Source organism: Caretta caretta, chromosome 6 (assembly GCF_965140235.1).
Source record: "Caretta caretta isolate rCarCar2 chromosome 6, rCarCar1.hap1, whole genome shotgun sequence".
In the NCBI taxonomy this organism is placed as follows: domain Eukaryota; kingdom Metazoa; phylum Chordata; order Testudines; family Cheloniidae; genus Caretta; species Caretta caretta.
The window spans coordinates 27,471,927-27,492,023 of NC_134211.1; the positions used below are offsets into that span (position 1 = coordinate 27,471,927).

Here is a 20,097-nt window from a genome sequence, read left to right on the forward strand (position 1 = left end):
TTCCTCCTAGTCTTATTGATAGTGCAAATTGTCTTGAATAGGTCTATTTGGCAGCTAATTTTCCTTCCATGTTACTATGGACAGTCTATCGTCATGTGTGATTTTGTGCCTCTTCATAGGTAGCTTATTTGATGTATTACTTCCCTGTTTTTCCTCCATTAAAGTTTTTTCCCTCCTCTCCCGTATAGGGTTGTTAATAAGCCCCAGTCTTATAAAGAGATTTACGCAGGTGGACTGTTTGCTCTTAGTGGATCTTTTGTAGAATTGAGGCCATAGACCCTTCTCCTATTAAAGTGAATGGGAGTTTAGCTATTGACTTCAAGGACCCAATCTCACACTGCTGTTGTTGGGTAAATGGGGAGACCTTCTGTTCTAATCTGGTCATTAGGTGACCGTTAACGTTATAGAAATGTGAGAGACTGTGATTTGCCATATCATGTACTAATTTGAATCTTGGGAGTTTGAAATACTAGCTAGGATGTGGAAAATTGTGATTTTTTTCATGCTAACTTTTTAATAGAAATGTTCACATTTTTGTTTTCAGTGATGTTTTTTGTGTGTGGGGGCGAGGAGTCTCATGACATGGAGTTTTGTCATTAAAATCATGCAGCTGTGAATTTTTGCATGTTCATGTGACCCTTTGCTTGAACAAGGATTCACATTTTCACATGGATCCAAAAATAATATTTGTAAATATTGGGCAACTTTCTGTCTTGTATTTCCAAAATGCTCTCAGTGCTCACATTTTCAGTTTTGTTAGGAAGTTTTCACAGAAAGTTGTCAATGAAGTTCACAATGAAAGATGACATTTTAACCTTGTATGAGAAGGTGTTAAACTTATGATACTGAGGAAGATATGATCAATAACATCTAAGGTCATGATGGATCATGCCATGATCTTTGCATGATACAACCATGTTCACAGTAGTGATGCTCAGCATGGGCTTAAAATTTGCAGGATTGGGGGACTAAAACCTTCAAACCCCTGAAAAAATTATATAATGAGACTTCTTCTGTACATGGAAGCATGGAAGTTGTGTGTTTGTGAGAATGAGCTATATTACAGATTTTTCTCTCTGTGGGGCTATGTTCTAAACATATGTTTTCTAAGAGAATAATTATCCTGAAATAGAACACTTGACATACTACATGTGGGATGTAGAATAATCAAGCAATATAAGTTTGTAAATGTGAAGTTGTTGTGAACATATGCATGTCTTTACTGCATTGTGAAGTACAAGTTTGAAGGTGGAGTGCCTCCAGCATCAAAGAAGTGTAGACGTCTTATTAAATTAACAGGTCCTGACATGTTTACTGCTTTTGTTAAATAGTTGTACAATTTTCCTAATGTAAGCATAAACATAATGTGTTTTCACTCCAATTTTCCTTCCTCTCCTCTATAATTTTACTCTATCCTCCTTGTGTAGTGAGTTATAAACAGGTCAATCCATTAAAAGATCGCAGTATTTTTGGCTTCCAGAATCCATTAAAAGATAATATAATTTGTTTTGGCTTCTTCTTGGAGAAATCAGCTTTCCTCATTTGTATAATTTTAATAAAAGATATAACTTTTAGAAAGAAGGGAAGTAAGACAACAAGACTTTAGGATGCAGAAGGGAAAATATTTATTTTTAAAAAGCAGATTTAAAAGCATACTGCTAACTCCCAGGTTGAAGGAGCTCCTTAAATCTAGGCACTAAGACTTGATAGTGAAGTATATAAAATATGAAGTTTATTGATCATGTCTGTACAGGATGAATAGTCAAATAGCGCTCACTAAACTTCCAGGTCAAATCCTCAGCTGTTGAATTGCAAAGGAAATCACTGGAGCTACAGAAATTGATGCCAGCTGGTTCTGGTCCCCAAAGTCCTGTCCCAGCATGACTTGGACTTCTACAAACTGGGGTAGACCATCTAGGGTGGGCCATTCTTTAATAGTTCCAGAGTTCTGGATAGGAAGACATCACAAACCATCAGAATAGTATTTATGATCCTTTTATTACATGCTACAGGTTGAAACTGAATTCGTCTCCCTTGAACTGTTTTTTCTCTTGCAAACGTTCACTGGTTATCTGTTGTTGTAGGGTTATTCACAGTGGTTGAACTACTGACATTGAGTATGGTGACATTGAGTGTCACACGTACTGGACTGCTGCAAAACTAAACTAGTTGCCACACAATTAAAACAAGACTGTGTCTGTGGAACACATTTTCTCCCTGGTCCTCTTTCTGATGACAAGTAAAATACTGTAGCCCCTGCTATAGTAAATTGAAGTTACGTTTCCAGTAGAAAACCAGACTTGAAAGGTTTAAGTATAGCTGAAATGGTGCTCTGGAAATGTTAAGATCAATAAAACTAACTAGAGCTGGATGTGGTGGAGGAAGGCACAATACAGCTTTCCCACTAAGTTCTACCAGTGTAAAAAAGATCTATGGCACAACAATGTTCCCAGTCCTTCAGTCTGTCTCAAGCAAAGACTGACGGTCTCATTGAGTTCTGCAGTGGGTTTTGTGATTGTCCACTAGGGATTAAGTCCTTGTCTACAATAAACATTTCCCCGCTAAATTTTTCCTCCAGTGCTGCTCCACCAGTGGTAGTAGAAGTGGGAGGTTTAATGTAGACAAGATGCCAGTGACCACTGGCATTTTAACCACCATGTCAGCTAGACCCCCTTTGAGCTAGTTCAGATGCCACAGGTATAAAAAGAACCCAGCAGCTTCTCTGCTACAGCTTCTGTTGTTGCTGGTGGCTGTTGAGGTGCCCAGGTGGAAAATTCTGTGGAGAAGAGGCCAGTGGAGATATTTTGTAACATGCAATCTCCAAACCTTCTTTCATCTCTGTGAAAAGTAAGATTTGATTCCATGTCTTCTGAAAGATAGCTACGTTTTAATCAGGCAAAATGTTCAGTGATATTGGAGGGCCTGATTTTCACAGTTGGTCACATCTAATTGCGCACCTAATTTTTGCATCCATGGCTGCATACACAATTGGCCATTTGCAAACCCAAACAGATGCCTGACCAGTCATTTTCAGTAGATTAACTGTGCACATACAACTGTGATAGCTGCACAAAATGCAAATTTTTAAAACCTGTGTCTAACTTTCCAGAGTACAGTGGTATCTTACAGAAGAAGGATCAGATTTATCTCTACTGCCAGAGTGAGGCATTTTATTTTCCTGTCCATGTTCACTGGATTGCGGGATAAGTGTACAATTTGTGTCAAGGTTGTATGGTTATCTGCAAATTTAATTCAAACAATCCCATAAATGTCAAGACACGGGCTTTCTGGTCCCACTGAGACTGAAAATCATCCAGTTGCATGGGAAAAAAATATTGTACATATCTTCTTGAATTGAATGAGAGAATCTTCTTTGTCAAGCAAATGAAGGAAAACATCTTTCTGTCAAAATTATTGGTGGCTCCTTTAATTTACTGAACTGAAAACTGCACAATAACTTCAGAAGTATAGTACAAAATCTACTGGGAAAGGTCTGTCTGCTATCTTGTGAAAAGCCTGGGTTTTGGCTTCTGGAAGAAAATGGGACAGGATGAAAGCAATGGATTCTGAAATCTCCACCCAGTTCACTTCCCTTTTGGGATGATCCCTCTCTCTCTCTCTCTCTGAGCTCGCTGCCCCTTTTGGCTGGACCCAGTTCCTGCCACTGAGCAGGTGAACTGGTGATAAAGAAACCAAACAAGCCCATGAGGCAAGGGCCCTCAGCTGTTGTGCTGGGCTCAGTCCCATGTGCTGCAGTGCTGGGAGCTGGGGCACAAGATGGCTCTGGGGCAAGTCCCTTGGCGGCCTGGTGGGGAGGGAGCACCAGGAGGAAAGGACCTGCCAACTGGGCCTGGGGTTGGATTTGGTGCAGCCTTTCCCTGGGGTGTCCTGGGGAAGCCTGAATTCCCTAGTGCCCGTCCCCACCTTCACCCTTAGTGACAAGGGGCACACTCTCTGGAAAGGGCAGACCTGTGGGAGCTGTATCCTACAGGGTGCCGGGATCCTGCCTGAGCTCTCTGCCTTGTTAGGGCCCTGTTGGCCCTCTCCCAAGCACTCTATCCAGCCCCTCCTTGGGGCAGGCCTGGGCTTCTAGCCCTATGCGCCTGCCCAAGAGTTGGGCCAGGACTGGCCAGGGTCATACAGGAATACTGCAACAGCAGCCTCAGCCAGTCTGCCACCCCTTTCCTCTAAGTCCTCCAGGCTGGAGGGGAGTGGAGACAGAGACTCCATCTGTCTCTTGAAGCCCCTCCAAGTTACCTAGACTCTAGGAAGCTATCTAAGCGAGGCAGGTGCACTGGTGCTGGCAGACCCAGCAGGGCAAGACCCCCTCTCCAGCACTCTCACCTGGGTCAATGCGGAGAATGGGGGCAGCCCCATACCCCAGGGCACCAGATTCTCCTGGCTCCAGATGGAGTGGGGGTTTGACCTGGGGAGGGGATGCACACTTGGCTCAGTGTCTTGGGGGGGGGGGGCCTGGTCCTCTCCTCCCATGGGGCTCTGGCTGCCAAGGGGACATGGGCAGGGGATGCCCACAAGAGGGAGGCAGGCAGCAGTGGCACCTGTCCCAAGGGGCTGGGCCTGACCAGTTCCCCACTCCGGCCAATTGGCTTTTGTGGGAGCCTGCCACAGCATCCCATAACGTGTGCACCCGCAATGCCCTGCCCCCTCCTGGCCCTGGTACACCAAGCTAAGGGGCTGTGCCTGGGGGACTGAACCCACTCTAGCCCTAGCCACTCACTGCCGATGAGTGTCAGGGATAAGTGAGAGAAAAATACAAATCCAAATCCAGACATAGTCTCTGAAATTGTAGCATTGACAACTGGCACCCACAGCATTGCAGTCTTCATCTTTATGATAAAGAAGGTGAAGGGTTTTCACACTGAAATCTTTTGCCTTTTAATCCAGAAGGTCAATTTCTTTTAGATAAGCTCCATGATTCCAGCTATATTATTGTAAAGAGCTTTAGACCAGGAGTTGTTATAACAGATTATGAAAGACATATTTCTATGGCAGAGTGAGCACCAATAGAGAAGGGAGGCTGGGGCAGCCTGGCAGACAGATCTCTATGTTATGCTGAGAGTGTTATTTAGATGTTCACGGCAGCATTACAAAGTGGCAGATGTAGTCGTGTGTCTGACATTCAGTCCCTGGGGACTCAGCAGGCAGTCACAAGGAGAAAATCATAAATTCTCTGTGTTTCTTTTTATCCTACCATAATACTTGGAGGAATCTTTAACATACACAGTGCAAGGCATTGGTGTTCAGCAAGGAGCTCAGCCTGCTATTCTATTACTTTATTTATTATACATGAAAAATCCCACTGAGTCTAGGGTCTCTATTGTAAGGGTGTCCTGGCAGACCAACATGGAGTCATGTGACAGCCTGCTGTCTCTTCTCATTGCTATACTAATCAAATTCACTGATTATTAAAGGGCACCTGGCAGGGCTTCTAGTAACCATCGTTGTTGTCGTTTTTAAGGGGTTTATATGTTGGCCATCAAAATTTGCTCTCTGGCTGAGCTACTTATATATCATTTAGCTGTCTATGGGGCTTTAAAGAAGTCTTTACAATGTAAATGGCTGAAAAGCAGCTCCTGCACATGTTGAAGATATACCATGGTGACCAGTTGCTTTATAAGTGCCTAGATATTTAGCCTTAGAATCACAGAATATCAGGGTTGGAAGGGACCTCAGGAGGTCATCTAGTCCAACCCCCTGCTCAAAGCAGGACCAATCCCCAATTTTTGCTCCAAATCCCTAAATGGCCCCTCAAGGATTGAACTCATAACCCTGGGTTTGGCAGGCCAATGCTCAAACCACTGAGCTATCGCTCCCCCCTTGCCATACAACACAGAGATTCAAATGCCCACTGATGTTGGTGGGTTTGGGTTACTATTCCATAGAGTATTTTCAATGCTCCAGGCACATTAATCGCTGCTCTTTTGGGATAGAAAATCAGAATGAAATTGAAACGTATGTGGTGTGTGTGTGCATGTTTTGCAGGTTACACTCACAAACACTAACGATCCGACCTCTTTGGGACTTTGTCAAAGGGATACTGAGAGACAAGCTGCCAGTCTATTTTACTGAGTTAATATTGTAGCTGGTCAGATCAGATATAAAAATGTTGACTTCTGCATTTGAAAAGGGAATTCCCTGATAGCATCAGAGGAATTCTTGTCTCAACCAGTTGTCTAGTATCAGAGTGTATAGGAAGAGAAGATGCTACAGAATGAGAGGTCATCTGGATGCTTAATATAAAAAGGGCACAATACTGAGCAGCATGGTCTAGGAGATAAGGTACTGGACAAGCACTCAGGAGACATGGGGTGAAATCCTGGCCCCACTGAAGTCAATGGCAAAACTCCCGTTGACTGGAATGGAATCAGGAGTTCACCTTTGGGTTCTAGTCCAGGCTCTGCCATTGACTTGCTGTGTGATCTTGGCAAGTCAGCTCTCCTCTCTGTGTTTCACTTTTGTCCCTTGTGTGACTTATCAATTTAGATTGAGACATTTGGATCAGGGACTGACTCTTATGTGTTTTTACCGTGCATAGCACAACACTGTAATACAAATAGTAAAATCCTCCTACTCCCTGCCAGATAGATCATCTTTAAAAATTAACTGGTTCTTAATGTATGTCTTTTTAAAAATGTAGATTATTTAGCTTATTAACAGGCACTGATTTTGTTGCTTAGCGGATTGCTTAAGTAAGCTCTTTTGGATCTTCATGTAGTTAGCAGGTGTAGGTGTACTTGGACTCTGAAAATCTTGTTCTGCCAGATTCTAAAGGATTTGTCTTTATTGGGTTTGTCTTTAGAGGAAAGTTCACAATAGTTGTCAACAATGTTTTATTGACCTTTATGTGTCATCACAATATCAGCTTCTTAGTGTGTCCGGTATTGTGTTTTTATTGTGCGTAAACCTAGATTATGAAGCTTTTGGGGCAAGGTATCATGTCAATGGGTAGTGAGAATCCTGCTGCATCTAGAATTCTGCAAAAAAGCTTGGTGGAGAGGCAAGTGCAGATTATAAACCTCTGGTAATAGTTGAAACCCTCAAGTTGGAACTAGGAATTGAAATTAGTTAGATAAGGTAACTATCATGGGAGAGCTGGAAAACTGGCAAACAGGCACATGCTGAAAATGCTGTAAGGCAAAAGCTTCATTGAAATAGATTGAGGACAGAGTTCTTTCTCACACTAAGTACCACCGAGAATAGAGAAGTAGTTCACCAGGCTATTGCTGGTTCTGAGAAAATTATGGGCGATTTGGAGGCTCATGACCATTTGAAAGCAGCAGTTATTATATGGTTATATAGGATCCTTTGATTATTAAACAACTGCACCCAGTGAAAAAAATTGTTGTGTTTTAGGAAAGTAAGTTCTATTATTTCTCTTTTAGTTCCAGTAGAGGGATTAAGTGGAACTACTTTATTTAAAGGCAATTGGAAATAAATTCAGGGTGGGTTCACTTGGCACACCTAGCATATTTACCTTAGTTTTCAAGAAAGTAAGTAAGGGGGAGCAACAGTCATCCTGGCTTCTCAGGGAGAGAGAGATTAAAAGTGTGTTAGCAGAGAAGAAAAGTCTTTTTTATAAAAAATTGAATAGCAGGAAGAAGGAATAAGGGAAGTCTGGGTTCAGTGAGCAAATCCACACAGACACACCCCTAGAATCGTGACCAGGGGTATTCTATTTGCTACACAAGATCCATAAACGTGGAAATCCTGGACGCCCCATCATCTCAGGCATTGGCACCCTGACAGCAGGATTGTTTGGCTATGTGGACTCTCTCCTCAGGCCCTACGCTACCAGCACTCCCAGCTGTCTTCGAGACACCACTGACTTCTGAGGAAATTACAATCCATTGGTGATATTCCAGAAAACACCATCCTCGCCACTATGGATGTAGAAGCCCTCTACACCAACATTCTACACAAAGATGGACTACAAGCCGTCAGGAACAGTATCCCTGATAATGTCACGGCAAACCTGGTGGCTGAACTTTGTGACTTTGTCCTCACCGACAACTATTTCACATTTGGGGACAATATATACCTTCAAGTCAGTGGCACTGCTATGGGTACCCGCATGGCCCCACAGTATGCTAACATTCTTATGGCTGACTTAGAACAACGCCTCCTTAGCTCTCATCCCCTAACACCCCTACTCTACTTGCGCTACATTGATGACATCTTCATCATCTGGACCCATGGAAAAGAAGCCCTTGAGGAATTCCACCATGATTTCAACAATTTCCATCCCACCATCAACCTCAGCCTAGACCAATCCACACACTGGACACCACTGTGCTAATAAGCGATGGTCACATAAACACCACCCTATATCGGAAACCTACTGACCGTTAGACTTACCTACATGCCTCCAGCTTCCATCCAGGACACACCACACGATCCATTGTCTACAGCCAGCTCTAAGATACAACCGCATTTGCTCCAATCCCTCAGACAGAGACAATCACCTACAAGATCTCTATCAAGCATTCTTAAAACTACAGTACCCACCTGCTGAAGTGAAAAAACAGATTAACAGAGCCAGAAGAGTACCCAGAAGTCACCTACTACAGGACAGACCCAACATAGAAAATAACAGAACCGCCACTAGCCGTCACCTTCAGCCCCCAACTAAAACCTCTCCAGCGCATCATCAAAGATTTATAACCAATCCTGAAAAATGATCCCTCATTCTCACAGATCTTGGGAGACAGACCAGTCCTCACTTACAGACAGCCCCCGAACCTGAAGCAAATACTCGCCAGCAACCACACACCACACAACAAAAACACTACCCCAGGAACCTATCCTTACAACAAAGTCCAATGCTAACTCTGTCCACATATTTATTCAAGTGACACCATCATAGGACCTGATCACATTAGCCATGCCATCAGGGGCTCCTTCACCTGCACATCTACCAATGTGATATATGCCATCATGTGCCAGCAATGCCCCTCTGCCATGTACATTGGCCAAACTGGACAGTCTCTACGCAAAAGAATAAATGGACACAAATCTGACATCAGGAATCATAACATTCAAAAACGGATAGGAGATCACTTCAGCCTCTCTGGCCACTCAGTAAAAGATTTAAGGGTGGCAATTTTGCAACAGAAAAGCTTCAAAAACAGACTCCAGCGAGAAACTGCTGAGCTTGAATTAATATGCAAACTAGATACCATTAACTTGGGTTTGAATAGAGACTGAGAGTGGCTGGGTCATTACACATATTGAATCTTTTTCCCTAAGTTAAGTATCCTCACACCTTCTTGTCAGCTGTCTAAATGAGCCATCTTGATTATCACTACAAATGTTTTTTTTTCTCCTGCTGATAATAGCTCATCTTAACTAATCAGCCTCTTACAGTTTATATGGCAACTTCCACCTTCTCTGTATGTGTATGTGTGTGTATGTATGTATGTGTATATATATACTTACTACATGTTCCATCCTATGCATTTGATGAAGTGGGCTGTAGCCCATGAAAACTTACGCTCTAATAAATTTGTTAGTCTCTAAGGTGCCACAAGTACTCCTGTTCTTTTTTGGGGGGTTCAGTGAGTTACCTAGAGCATGCAAGAGAAATAATCCCCGAACCAAAAATGCAAGGACAACAGAGTGGCTGAAAGCACTAAGAAGTACAACAAATTAGGGTTTTAATATTATAATGCTGAGCAACAAATAATCAGAAAACTCAATCAGCAGCAATGCAAAACCTAATTTTTTGCACCCTTGCTAAAGGCTTTTGGTTCTGTGTATATAGTAACCACCAGAGACCTAAACTTGTTAATGTATCACGGAGAAGAAATATCATACCTGAAGGGGGTGGGTGGAGAGAAGACACTGTACACATATTTAGAAAATAGGCCAAGGATGGTCTGTGAAGCCCGCTCAGGGGTCATATTATGGCTCTGTTTTCATGGTTGCACAGGACAGTAAGGGGAAATAAGATCTCCTGCTATGCCCCTGTGCCACCTCCATGGATCTCGGGTCAAGATACATGGGGATAAGGAGGCACTGTGTACCTGCTGCTCCCCTCCTGAGCAGGAGGGATGGGAAGTGGGCTATTCATGATGTATTGATTCTTTCTTAAATGATGCTGTATGTGTTTCAATGGTGATCTGTAAATGAAATGTTTTCTGAGAAGGCCTTAATGTAATAGTCAAAGTCAGGAATCCCTATTAGAGCTATAACTCACCACCTCGGTCTGCCCAAAATTTAATATTTCACTCTACATCCCTGCCTTTCTCTGTAACTAAGTGTTAGGTTATTATAAAGTGAGCATGATGGAAGACACTAGCTAAAGGCAGTGTGCTGGAGAGATGAAACTGCTGAATCAAGTGAGAAAGATGACATAAAATGCAACGTAAAGTTTTGGTTGTTGTAGATGGGTAGCACAGCTTGCTGTTCAGTTTGTATTCTCTCACTGTGCCTCAAATGTGATATTGAATCTAGGGTGCCTCAGAGCTGTGTTCAGTGGAGCATCTCGGGCAAGATCGTCATCTGGTGTAAATTAACACAGCTCCACCACGGAGCTTCATCCGTTTATACCAACTGAGGAAGTGGTCCCTCAGGTTCTTCACAGCCTCTAATGGGACCTATTGTACCACTGGGAACAAAGCATAACAGATTCTCCGGTGTGAAGTGACCTGCAGTATTAGTGACCTGAGAATCTAAACACAAAAGAGCTACTTTGCCCCCTCAATGTTTATCATTGGCCAGACACCTGGGGATTATTTTATTTTGTTATTTGTACTGTTGGTAGCACCTAGGAATTCCAGTCATGGACCTGTACCCAGAGTGCTGTACTGTACAAACATAGAACAAACAGGGTGTCTGAGATTGGTGATAAGTAGCCTGGGTGCAAGGGCTGAGAGCGTAAAAACTGAAGGCAATTCAGTATCTGATTTCCTACCCCCACCTCCAATCCTCAGGGCTCCCTGGCTGGGGCTGAAGCTAGGGAGCAGAGAAGAATAAGGTCACTCGGTGGCTCTCTGTAAGCTTCTGGCCGGGTATAACATTATTGCATTAAAATATGACCATGCAAATCATTGTTTCTATCACTGTTATATAATTGCAACAAATCTTATACAAAGTGTGCCAAGAAGATGTCAATAGAAAGGGTTAAGCAGCTCACAGGCTAAATGGCCCAGAGTCAACCTTTAGAGACATATTAGAAAAGTATGTGAATGGTAATTAGGTCCATTCCATGCTTGATAGGCTAGACTTTTGAAATACAAATCTGTATTTTTAAAGAATTGGAGGTGATACTAACAGTATGTGTTTACTTATATCTTGTTAGATGTTAGTCATGTAAACAGACATGTCTATCACTATAGCATTTGATTCAGAGATCAAAAGGGAATATTAACATTCAGATGAATCTTGGGTGAAATAGTGTCATTGTCTATATGTCTCTTTAAAGTTTGTGATAAACTGCTTACTGGATAAATTACCTTATGTTAATCCATGTAGTTAATTGCCAGTGGTGCTTTGGAAATAGGTCTACTTCAAAGTCTCCATGATTGCCTATTGTTTGCCTAAGTACTCCATGCTGTCAAAAGAAGGCCAGGAACTGTATAGAAACCCTTGGGTCCTGATCCTTTTTATCTCAGATTTGCTTGATGCGTCATTCAGGGGAAGCTTAAGTCATAAGATTGAGATCTCCAGTCCTGTCTGTATCACCCTGAATATGAACATTGGACTATAACCTATGGACTAATTCTGAAAGAGCTCTTTGCAACTACGAAGCTCACCATCTCTACTATGACAGGATGAAGTGAGCTGTAGCTCACGAAAGCTTATGCTCAAATAAATTTGTTAGTCTCTAAGGTGCCACAAGTCCTCCTTTTCATCTCTACTATGAATCTGATCTCAAAACTGTATTCATATCTGTATGTATACTGATCTTTTAACCAATACACTCTCTCTTTTCTTTTTTTAATAAATTTTAGTTTAGTTAATAAGAATTGGCTATAAGCCTATATTGGGGTAAGATCTGAAATATTCCTTAACCTGGGAGGTAATGTGTCTGATCCCTTGGGATTGGTAGAACTTTCTTATATGAGGAATAAGATTTACAGTAATCCTCATCATATTTGACTTGGGTGTCTGGGTGGAGGCCTAAGGCTGGGTTGCTTTCAGGAAACTGTGTTGTTGGCTTCTGGGTAACCAGTAAGCTGTTTTGTGCTGGTTTGGTAAATCTAAGTATTGGAATATCCACCAGCTTTGGGGATTGTCTGCCCCATTCTTTGCAGTTGACCCTAATTGAGTAAGTATAGTGTGGCTCCCTGGGACCCCGGTCACACCAAGTGACCACTTTTATGCAGCTTTTCCATGTAGTGGTCCCTGCTTCAGCATCTCTTGAGTTCCATGGAGCAGGGTTTAATAGGGTCTCAAATATTTGTCATTGATCTAATGATGAAATTTCAGTGGTTCACAATGTAACTGAAGTGTTTGGACAGCTAGTTAATTTAAGGCTTGTTGCAGAGTGACCAGTAACCTTCACTCTGAGCAGGTGAACTCTGGTGAGGGGCATTGTTAGCATCCAGAAGAGTATGGAGGGTGGGGGCAGCAATTGGTGGGCTAGGAAGCCACCCTAGGGAGTGGAAGCAATGAGGGGAGGTGAAAGGAGAGAGGTGATTGGTGGATGGGAAAGAAGATGGGGATATGAGTGTGGATGAAGTGCACCTCTTTCTCAGATATTGGAGTATATTGTTCTTGATATATGATATGATATAGTATTGAAGAATACGCGCACACACGCAACCATGCCTTAATAATGTTAAGGGTCTGATAAATCTTGTGTTACACACGTTTACTTTTAAAGATGAATCATTTGACTTTGTCCAGAAATGTGGCAGCATGGGATTATTGTAGAAACAATGGAATGATAAAACCATATGCTTCTGAAAGAGCTTTTACAGCCCACTGGATCAAGGACTTTCAGTAGGTTTATAGTAATTATTACCATTTGGAATTTTTATGCGAAATCTTACTGATTAGGACAGGATCACAATTTGATTTCTCTTCTTGCATTCTCAGGCAATATGATAGGTAGAGAGGGCAAAACTGTACAGTGGAAGACATCTAAGATGGTTGATGTTTGTGCCCTGGCAGAGAGCGGGACTGTCAGTAATAGGTATGGGGGTTGACAAAATAAAATCATGTGGGCTGCCATGTTCCTGCTACCTGGGAAATCAACTGGTCAGTCCTAGCAATTCCTGCTGTGGAAGGAACTGTCTGAGAAGGAAATTACATTTTGGGTGGGGATAGGATTGCAGACCCACCCAACTGTAGAAAACTCTCTCTCAAAACCTCACTGCCCAAAGGTAGCTCATGCTGAAGGGGGCCATCCACCAGATCTGCTTATTTTGAAGTCTTCTTCCATTCACATTGGAAAGAGGAGCAAACTGATCTCTAACTCCTGAAGACTGCTCCTGCCAATGGGAGATCCTGTCCTGAAGGGTGATAGAAATCATCTATCAGCGTATGTCCATCTCTGATTTCTATGGTACTGTGATTCTCTGTCAATGAAAGGACCACAGTGAAATAGCTTTGAATTAGAAGTACTGTTGAACATGATGAGATTTAGACTTCAGATTTATTTGGGTCATTTTCTGGCGCTATAAAACATAACTCAATGAAACACGGAGAAATTCCTCTAATAGAGCAAGCCATTAATTTTGTTTCCTAGACATTTCGCTATTTATGTTTGAAGTGCTTAACCCACTAGGACCTTGGTGACAATTCTGAGTTACATGTGAGAGAGTGAGTGACATTTACAGCAGAGCATCTGCTTCCTCAAAGGAATTAAGCTTGAGTTTGTTTGCTTTCTATAGTTCTTTGATTTTCAGGGCAAGCAGTTGCCGTCTCCCTGAGCTGAGACATCTCAGATAATGGGCAAAATGACAGGCAACACAAATCCACATAATAATTTAATTCCAAATAGGAAACCCACTTAGCTTTAGAAATAGGTTGTTATGTTTTTTTTGTAGCCTCCCTTCCTGTTTTTTTTTCCTTAATTGTTCCTCATCGCCTAAACACATCAAGGTCAGTTTTAAGCATAACGAAACAGAAGGTGAATTGTAAAACAGCATTATGCTTTTTAAATTGACATTACCATGTTAATATACGACTCCGTGTCCGTGAGCGAGTGGGAAGTGTGTCCATTGTCATAAGCCATCTACAGAAAATCAAAACAAGATGTTTAATGGAACTGTTATGTTAAAACATCTTTACACATCTTCTAGTGCATTTTGTCGTATTGGCCAAATCCTCAATGTATATTTTTCTGATTATTGTCTTAACTAACCCTTACTTGCAGCTTCTGCAGAGTAAATGTTGCTCTGCGGTTCTGATAGGAGTGATTCATAATCTTTTTTGACTGGGCTATTCAATTTCCTGATAACCGAGTAGATCAAATCTGTGACCTTTACTTCAAAGGGAGTCCTGTAAACCACCAATTCTTCTACATGTGACTGTTCCAGAAATAATGCTTGTATACAAATCCTTCATCTTAACAGGCACATTACGTCAAGCAAGCAGGTTGATGTAGTATGGATGATAAATTTACGGTACAATATAGTGATTCTGTACTGTGCAAAGCACAAGTATTCAATATCTCTGCATTCCCTAAATGTAGAATTAGTTAAAGGTGCAATACAATTAAAAAGTTTAATTTACACATGCTATTTTTATAGGGAGAATGAAAAATGATTTATATTAATCTGTTGAATCGATTTCACTCTGGATTTATGCTAGCCCCTTTAGAAACCCAGGAAGAAGGCTCTGAGGATTGATAGCCCTCTAGTCATGTGGCTATGATCGCAGAAAATGGCAGCAGCTTCATCTGTGCGACTGGGGGGATAGACGGATAACACCACAAATAAAGAGGGAGGCTCTTGTTGGAAAGGGGGCATGGCAAGGGCAGCCAAGAAACACATTGGTTTCCAGTTCCCTCAGCAACCTTCACCGGTAGGGCTTCTAGCACAAGCTGTGACCAGAAGCTGTCTCCCTCTCCTCCAACAGAAAATCCCTGAGTGAGTGACCATGACAAGACCCCCCTGCTTCCCTCTTGGGAATGAAGGCCCAGTTGGAACACAGTGTATAATTTGCACTCCCTTTGCCAGTTCTGGTGAGTCTGGTCAGTCACAGAAGACTAAATGGTCACATAAATTTTTTTAATATGCCCAAATAAGAAAAAATAAGCTGCATTTTCTCCTACCACCAAGTCTTGCAGTGCCTGCCATTTATAATGCGAGTATGATGATCTTGCTGTCACTCAAATGTCATTCAATTTTCCTTCAGTCCAGATTGTCCATCTTTGATGGAAGTGATTGAAGATCAGAATCTTGCCTGATTAAACTGTGTGTATAGTCTAGGTTAAAAAAACAAACACCACATGCCTATTCAACTTATTTGCTGAATCAACAGGAAATCACTTGATTTTTTTTTAGCACTGCAGTAAAGAAATCTTGTTCTATTGACAAGTTCTGCATGAGTTTTCAATGTGATACTTCTCTGTCTGCATCAGTTCTTCCTCCCTCTCCCGTCTGCCACCCGCTCAGTCTAGGGTAAGGAAACCATATTCTGTCAAAACAAAGCACGAGATAGAAAGTGGGAAAGACTTCTGAGATGAGTTTTTTGGAAGGGACCATTTAGTGGCATTAAAAGAGCTTCATATAATCAGCGACTTATTATGGTAGCATCCAGAGGATCCAACAGAGATTGAGGCTCAATTATTCAAGCACATAATAAGAGACCTCCCCTAATCTGGAAATCTAAGTTTAAATAGACAAGACAGACAAAGGGTGGGAGGCAAAACAGACAGACAGAGAGGGCCAAAGTGACTTGCCCGTGTCATGCAGAACATCAGTGGCAGAGGTGAAAATACAATCTAGGTCAATACAACCGAGGTCTCCCAACTCCCAGGTTAGTACCCAATGTGATAGATCACAATCTTTACAGTGGAAATAGTGTTGCTATCGTTCATTGAGTTGGGTTGTAAATACCTGTTAAATTAAATGTCAAGAGTTTTTAATCAGAGATTTCTTTGTAGCACTCAAGAATAAGAAAATACAGAATGAAGGTTACATACTCTAGACGGATGCACTTTAAACCCTCAGTAAACTGCTACATCTGAGTGTATATTGCAGAAATTTTAATTTTCTTAAAATTGATTTTATTTTGAAATATCTTGTTCAAGGGTAAATATATTCATGGATCTAAAGTCTTACAACTTTTACCTACTTTGTGAAGCTATTGACATCTAATACTTAGAATATTTTCTCCTGTATTGGTGTTTGGCTCCTTTATTTTGAGCTGTGCTGATATACATTTGCACATTTTGCATGATCAGTCAAAGCCTAAGGAAGTTGTAGGGTTAACTATCAAGGATGTCAGTGCACTCATCTTTGACCTCCAGAGTTGTGAGCTCAAATCCTGCAATGGACATAAGTAGAAATGAATTTATTGGTTTCATCCTAATGTCTAAGAGACATTTATCTGTGTCCTAAATCGACCACAAAATATGATGCAATTAGTAGTCTATGTCAGTATAAAATTTAGGATTGGAGAATTTTAGAATTGATTTAGCAGGTTCTATTTGAGATAGCAAAGCAGTTTGTGTGATGGCATGCATAGCGTTCAGCGATACTAACATCATCTCATGCTTTAGGCCTGAGATCTGATTTTCAGGGGATTGTTTGGGCTGTCAGAACTCTTGACAGGTGCTGTGGCTGCAGGTTCTGCAGCTTAAAATATTGAATTGGATTGTCAAATGGGTCCTTCTTGCAGGCCTCAAAAAAAAAAAAGAGTTCAAATTATTATTTTCTTACTACAGAAACATTATTGTACTACTCCCCTCTTTGCAGTGGCGGAAGAAACCTAAGGTTCATTCACTTCTTAACCAGTCAGCAGTCATTAACACTTTATAACTTTAAGTAATATTTTGTTGCTTGCCTCCAAATCCATTGAACAATCATTAGTGATAACATTAGAAAGGGGATGGAGGCATATACTAACCACATTACTTTTCTTGCTTAAATGTTTCTGGTTTTAATTTCTATGCTAAGTAATTTTAGAGATTTAGGCCAAGGTTTTCAGAAGTGACTAACGATGTTGAGTGCCCCAATTTTTGAGTGCTTAATCTCAGACACCTAGTCTCTACAAATCAGGCCTTGTTATGGTGTCTCAGATTGGGTATCCAAAATCTCTAGTCACTGTTTAAACTCTTGGCCATATAGGCTTTATTTTCAGCATCCTGATTATAAAGAGCAACAATGTGGCAATTTCTCTCAGCTGTTTTTTATTCTAGAACCATATTTGCCACCATCAGACCCCTCATATTATTACTAGCACTGCAGTATTTTAAATAATTTATTCTAGAGACACTGATTGGTGAACCTGAAGTTATTGAAATTAATCCTTCAGGTGTGTAGCAATTCTCCAAAAAGGGCCATATTTTTGGAGTTTTTTTACCCACCCTACACATACTCACATCATCTATCATTTGAAAGCTTATTTTATGTACATTTAGAAAAAGTATGATGTGAAGCTGTCAGGTAGTGCTATAAGCCTGTAGATGAGGTGAAACAATGGTACCCCGAATGAGAGAGTGTCATTTTTTTGCATAGTTCCAGAAACACCTCCAACACGACCATGACTACAGTTTTTACTGTTTAAGTTAATTTCAACACCTTAATGTGGTATTTATTGGTCAAAGTTACTAAACAATAATGTATTAAAATATTTTTATTGGTTTTGCATGGGCAAGTATTTTTTTCCAGAAATTATGAAACTAGTTAGCATGTGGCAAAAATGGTGAATATCAACTTTTTACAATATACTAACATGAAATGTTTTCACATCACGTATTCTTAATTGTCAAAGTATCTCACAAGTGATTATAATAGTTTTCTATGTTTTCAATTGAAATTTTCTGACCAGATCAATCTCACGTTGAAGGTTGTGCATCAGTAACAGTAGACTGTGTGCCCATAGTTTGTACCATATAGTGGGTAGATTAAAAATGTACCTGAATTCCTTATGTAATGTTTCTCCATCTGTAAGCTTTTGTATATACAATGTGGCATCTAGTCTGCCTAGTAGAGGGTTTTAATTTGTTATTGCCAATGTATGCGGTACTAACCTTTGCAGTATTCTTGAAAGCTTTTTAATTCAGTGACACTTATGCACAGTATTAGCATTAGGGATGACAATCCACAGCATCATATTATGAATATGTAAATGCAATGAGAGAACGAAGTGGCCTAATAAGAAGTAGCGAAGAAAAAGTCCACAAACAAGTCATTGCCTCTGCACTGGAGAGGGATAAAGAGCATGTTCCAGGTCTTACCAACTATGTCATCAACAATATGACAAATCAGTTTGACCCAGCAGCACATCCAGAGGTGCTAATCAACATATGGGTTGGACTGCATGTAATATCAGATGTACAAGAATCTCTACTGAAAGTAGCAGATATTGGTGAAGCACAAACGGAGAGATTTGAGAGAGACGCACTTGATTCTGATGAGACACATTGTTTCTTTAGGCCAGTCGAGAAATCTGGCATCAAAACATTTGCTGACATAGCCAAGAAAACCAAATTTAAGTCTGGCAAGGGAGGGACAATCACAGGACCTCTTAGTCCAGAAATTGTTTTCCACAGAGGCCTGTCCTTATCAAGATGCAGAGATGATGTTTCAATAACAACTGTTCTTAGTCACCCAATAGAACCTGTGCCTATGTCCCTCTTCCATGTTGACGGAACAATGAGAAGAACAGACAAAGCTGAATTAGGGCATCAGCTGGAAGCTCAAGCTGAAAGAATCCATGAACTAAGAGCATGCAACAAAGAAACCACAGTGTACATCAAAGATGCCCTGACTGTCACACAAGTGGTGTCTGGGGACAAATTCCACCCATTCAGTGAACTGGCTGCTGAGTATTTGAGAAAGATCCTAAAAAGATTTGACAAACCTAAGTCTGTAATCAAATACTTTGACAGATATGACAACCATAACCCTGTGAAAACTGCAGAAAGACAGCACCAGACAGGATGTAAGGCTGGATGCAAGAAATGCCAGGTGATTGAAGGACACCCTCTGCCTCCATGGAAAAAGTTTCTAACCGTGGCACCCAGCTAGCAGTCACTTGTAAATTTCTCTGTGAATATGTGGTTCAAAATGCACCTGACCATGTAGGAGCACACCCAACACAAACACTCCTCCTGGCAGGAGACTTTTCCAATTCTGAAGTACAAAGTCCATCACCAGTAAAGATGTTGAAGAAGCCCAAGACTTCTACAGTACTCAAGAGTCCGTGGGCACAAGGATGTTTCTGTACATTGTATGTGTCAGTTTGGCTTTTGGTCTCTTGGTGTTAAAGGAACCACAGTGATTATGTCACCTGATACAAATATTTAGGTCCTTGCTGTTCATTAGATAATTTGTATTGAAACAGGCACCATTACCAGCACAACTGACAAGTGTCATACAATTTGTGATGCACTCCTGACTTCTGCAACATATTTCCTGCTGTACACACATTAGCAGGGCATGACTCTGTCTCATCCCTATTTAATATTGGGAATAAAATCTGTTTTAATGTTGTCAAAACAAAGGGAGCTTACCACATCAGATATCATGCCAAATAGGGAGAGAGTGACTGATAAGCCACAATTTCTGCTGTAGGGAAGTTGGTAATGGTACTATATGACTAGAGCAAGAAAGAAAAGGACCTGAAATGTTTGTGCCTTATTCTGGCCATCAAAAAGGACAAGTCATTGGCCAAGCTCCCAAATGTGAGGACAGTTTTGAAGAGCATGGCAAAAGAGCATCTTGGCAAACAAAGATCTGGATATCTTTGTACATAGGTGACCCAGATGTTGGATCATCATGGCAACATGGATGGAAAAATGAGGATGAACTATTTCCTGTGTTTTTCAAGGGTCCAGTGCCGTTTGACCTTCTACAACACCTTATTTATACCTCTACCAGTAAGGGTCATTGCACAATCAACTATTTCTGTAGTCAGAACAAGCTTGCCTGCACAGAACTGCGTACATGCCAAGGC

General features: G+C 41.2%; 1 protein-coding gene across 3 annotated transcripts in view; it reads left to right on the forward strand.

The window, feature by feature from the left end:
- Positions 1–20,097, forward strand: part of SERGEF (secretion regulating guanine nucleotide exchange factor) — a 256,381-nt gene that overhangs the window by 158,037 nt on the left and 78,247 nt on the right. Inside the window, exon 11 of one of the 3 annotated variants that reach the window (XM_048855836.2) lies at positions 7,802–7,890. The exons of the other annotated variants lie outside the window; for them this stretch is intronic. Within the exon in view, the coding sequence (XP_048711793.2) occupies positions 7,802–7,875 (74 nt within the window). The 3' untranslated portion in view covers positions 7,876–7,890. Of the gene's footprint in view, positions 1–7,801; positions 7,891–20,097 lie in introns of those variants that run through there. 3 annotated transcript variants of the gene reach the window in all.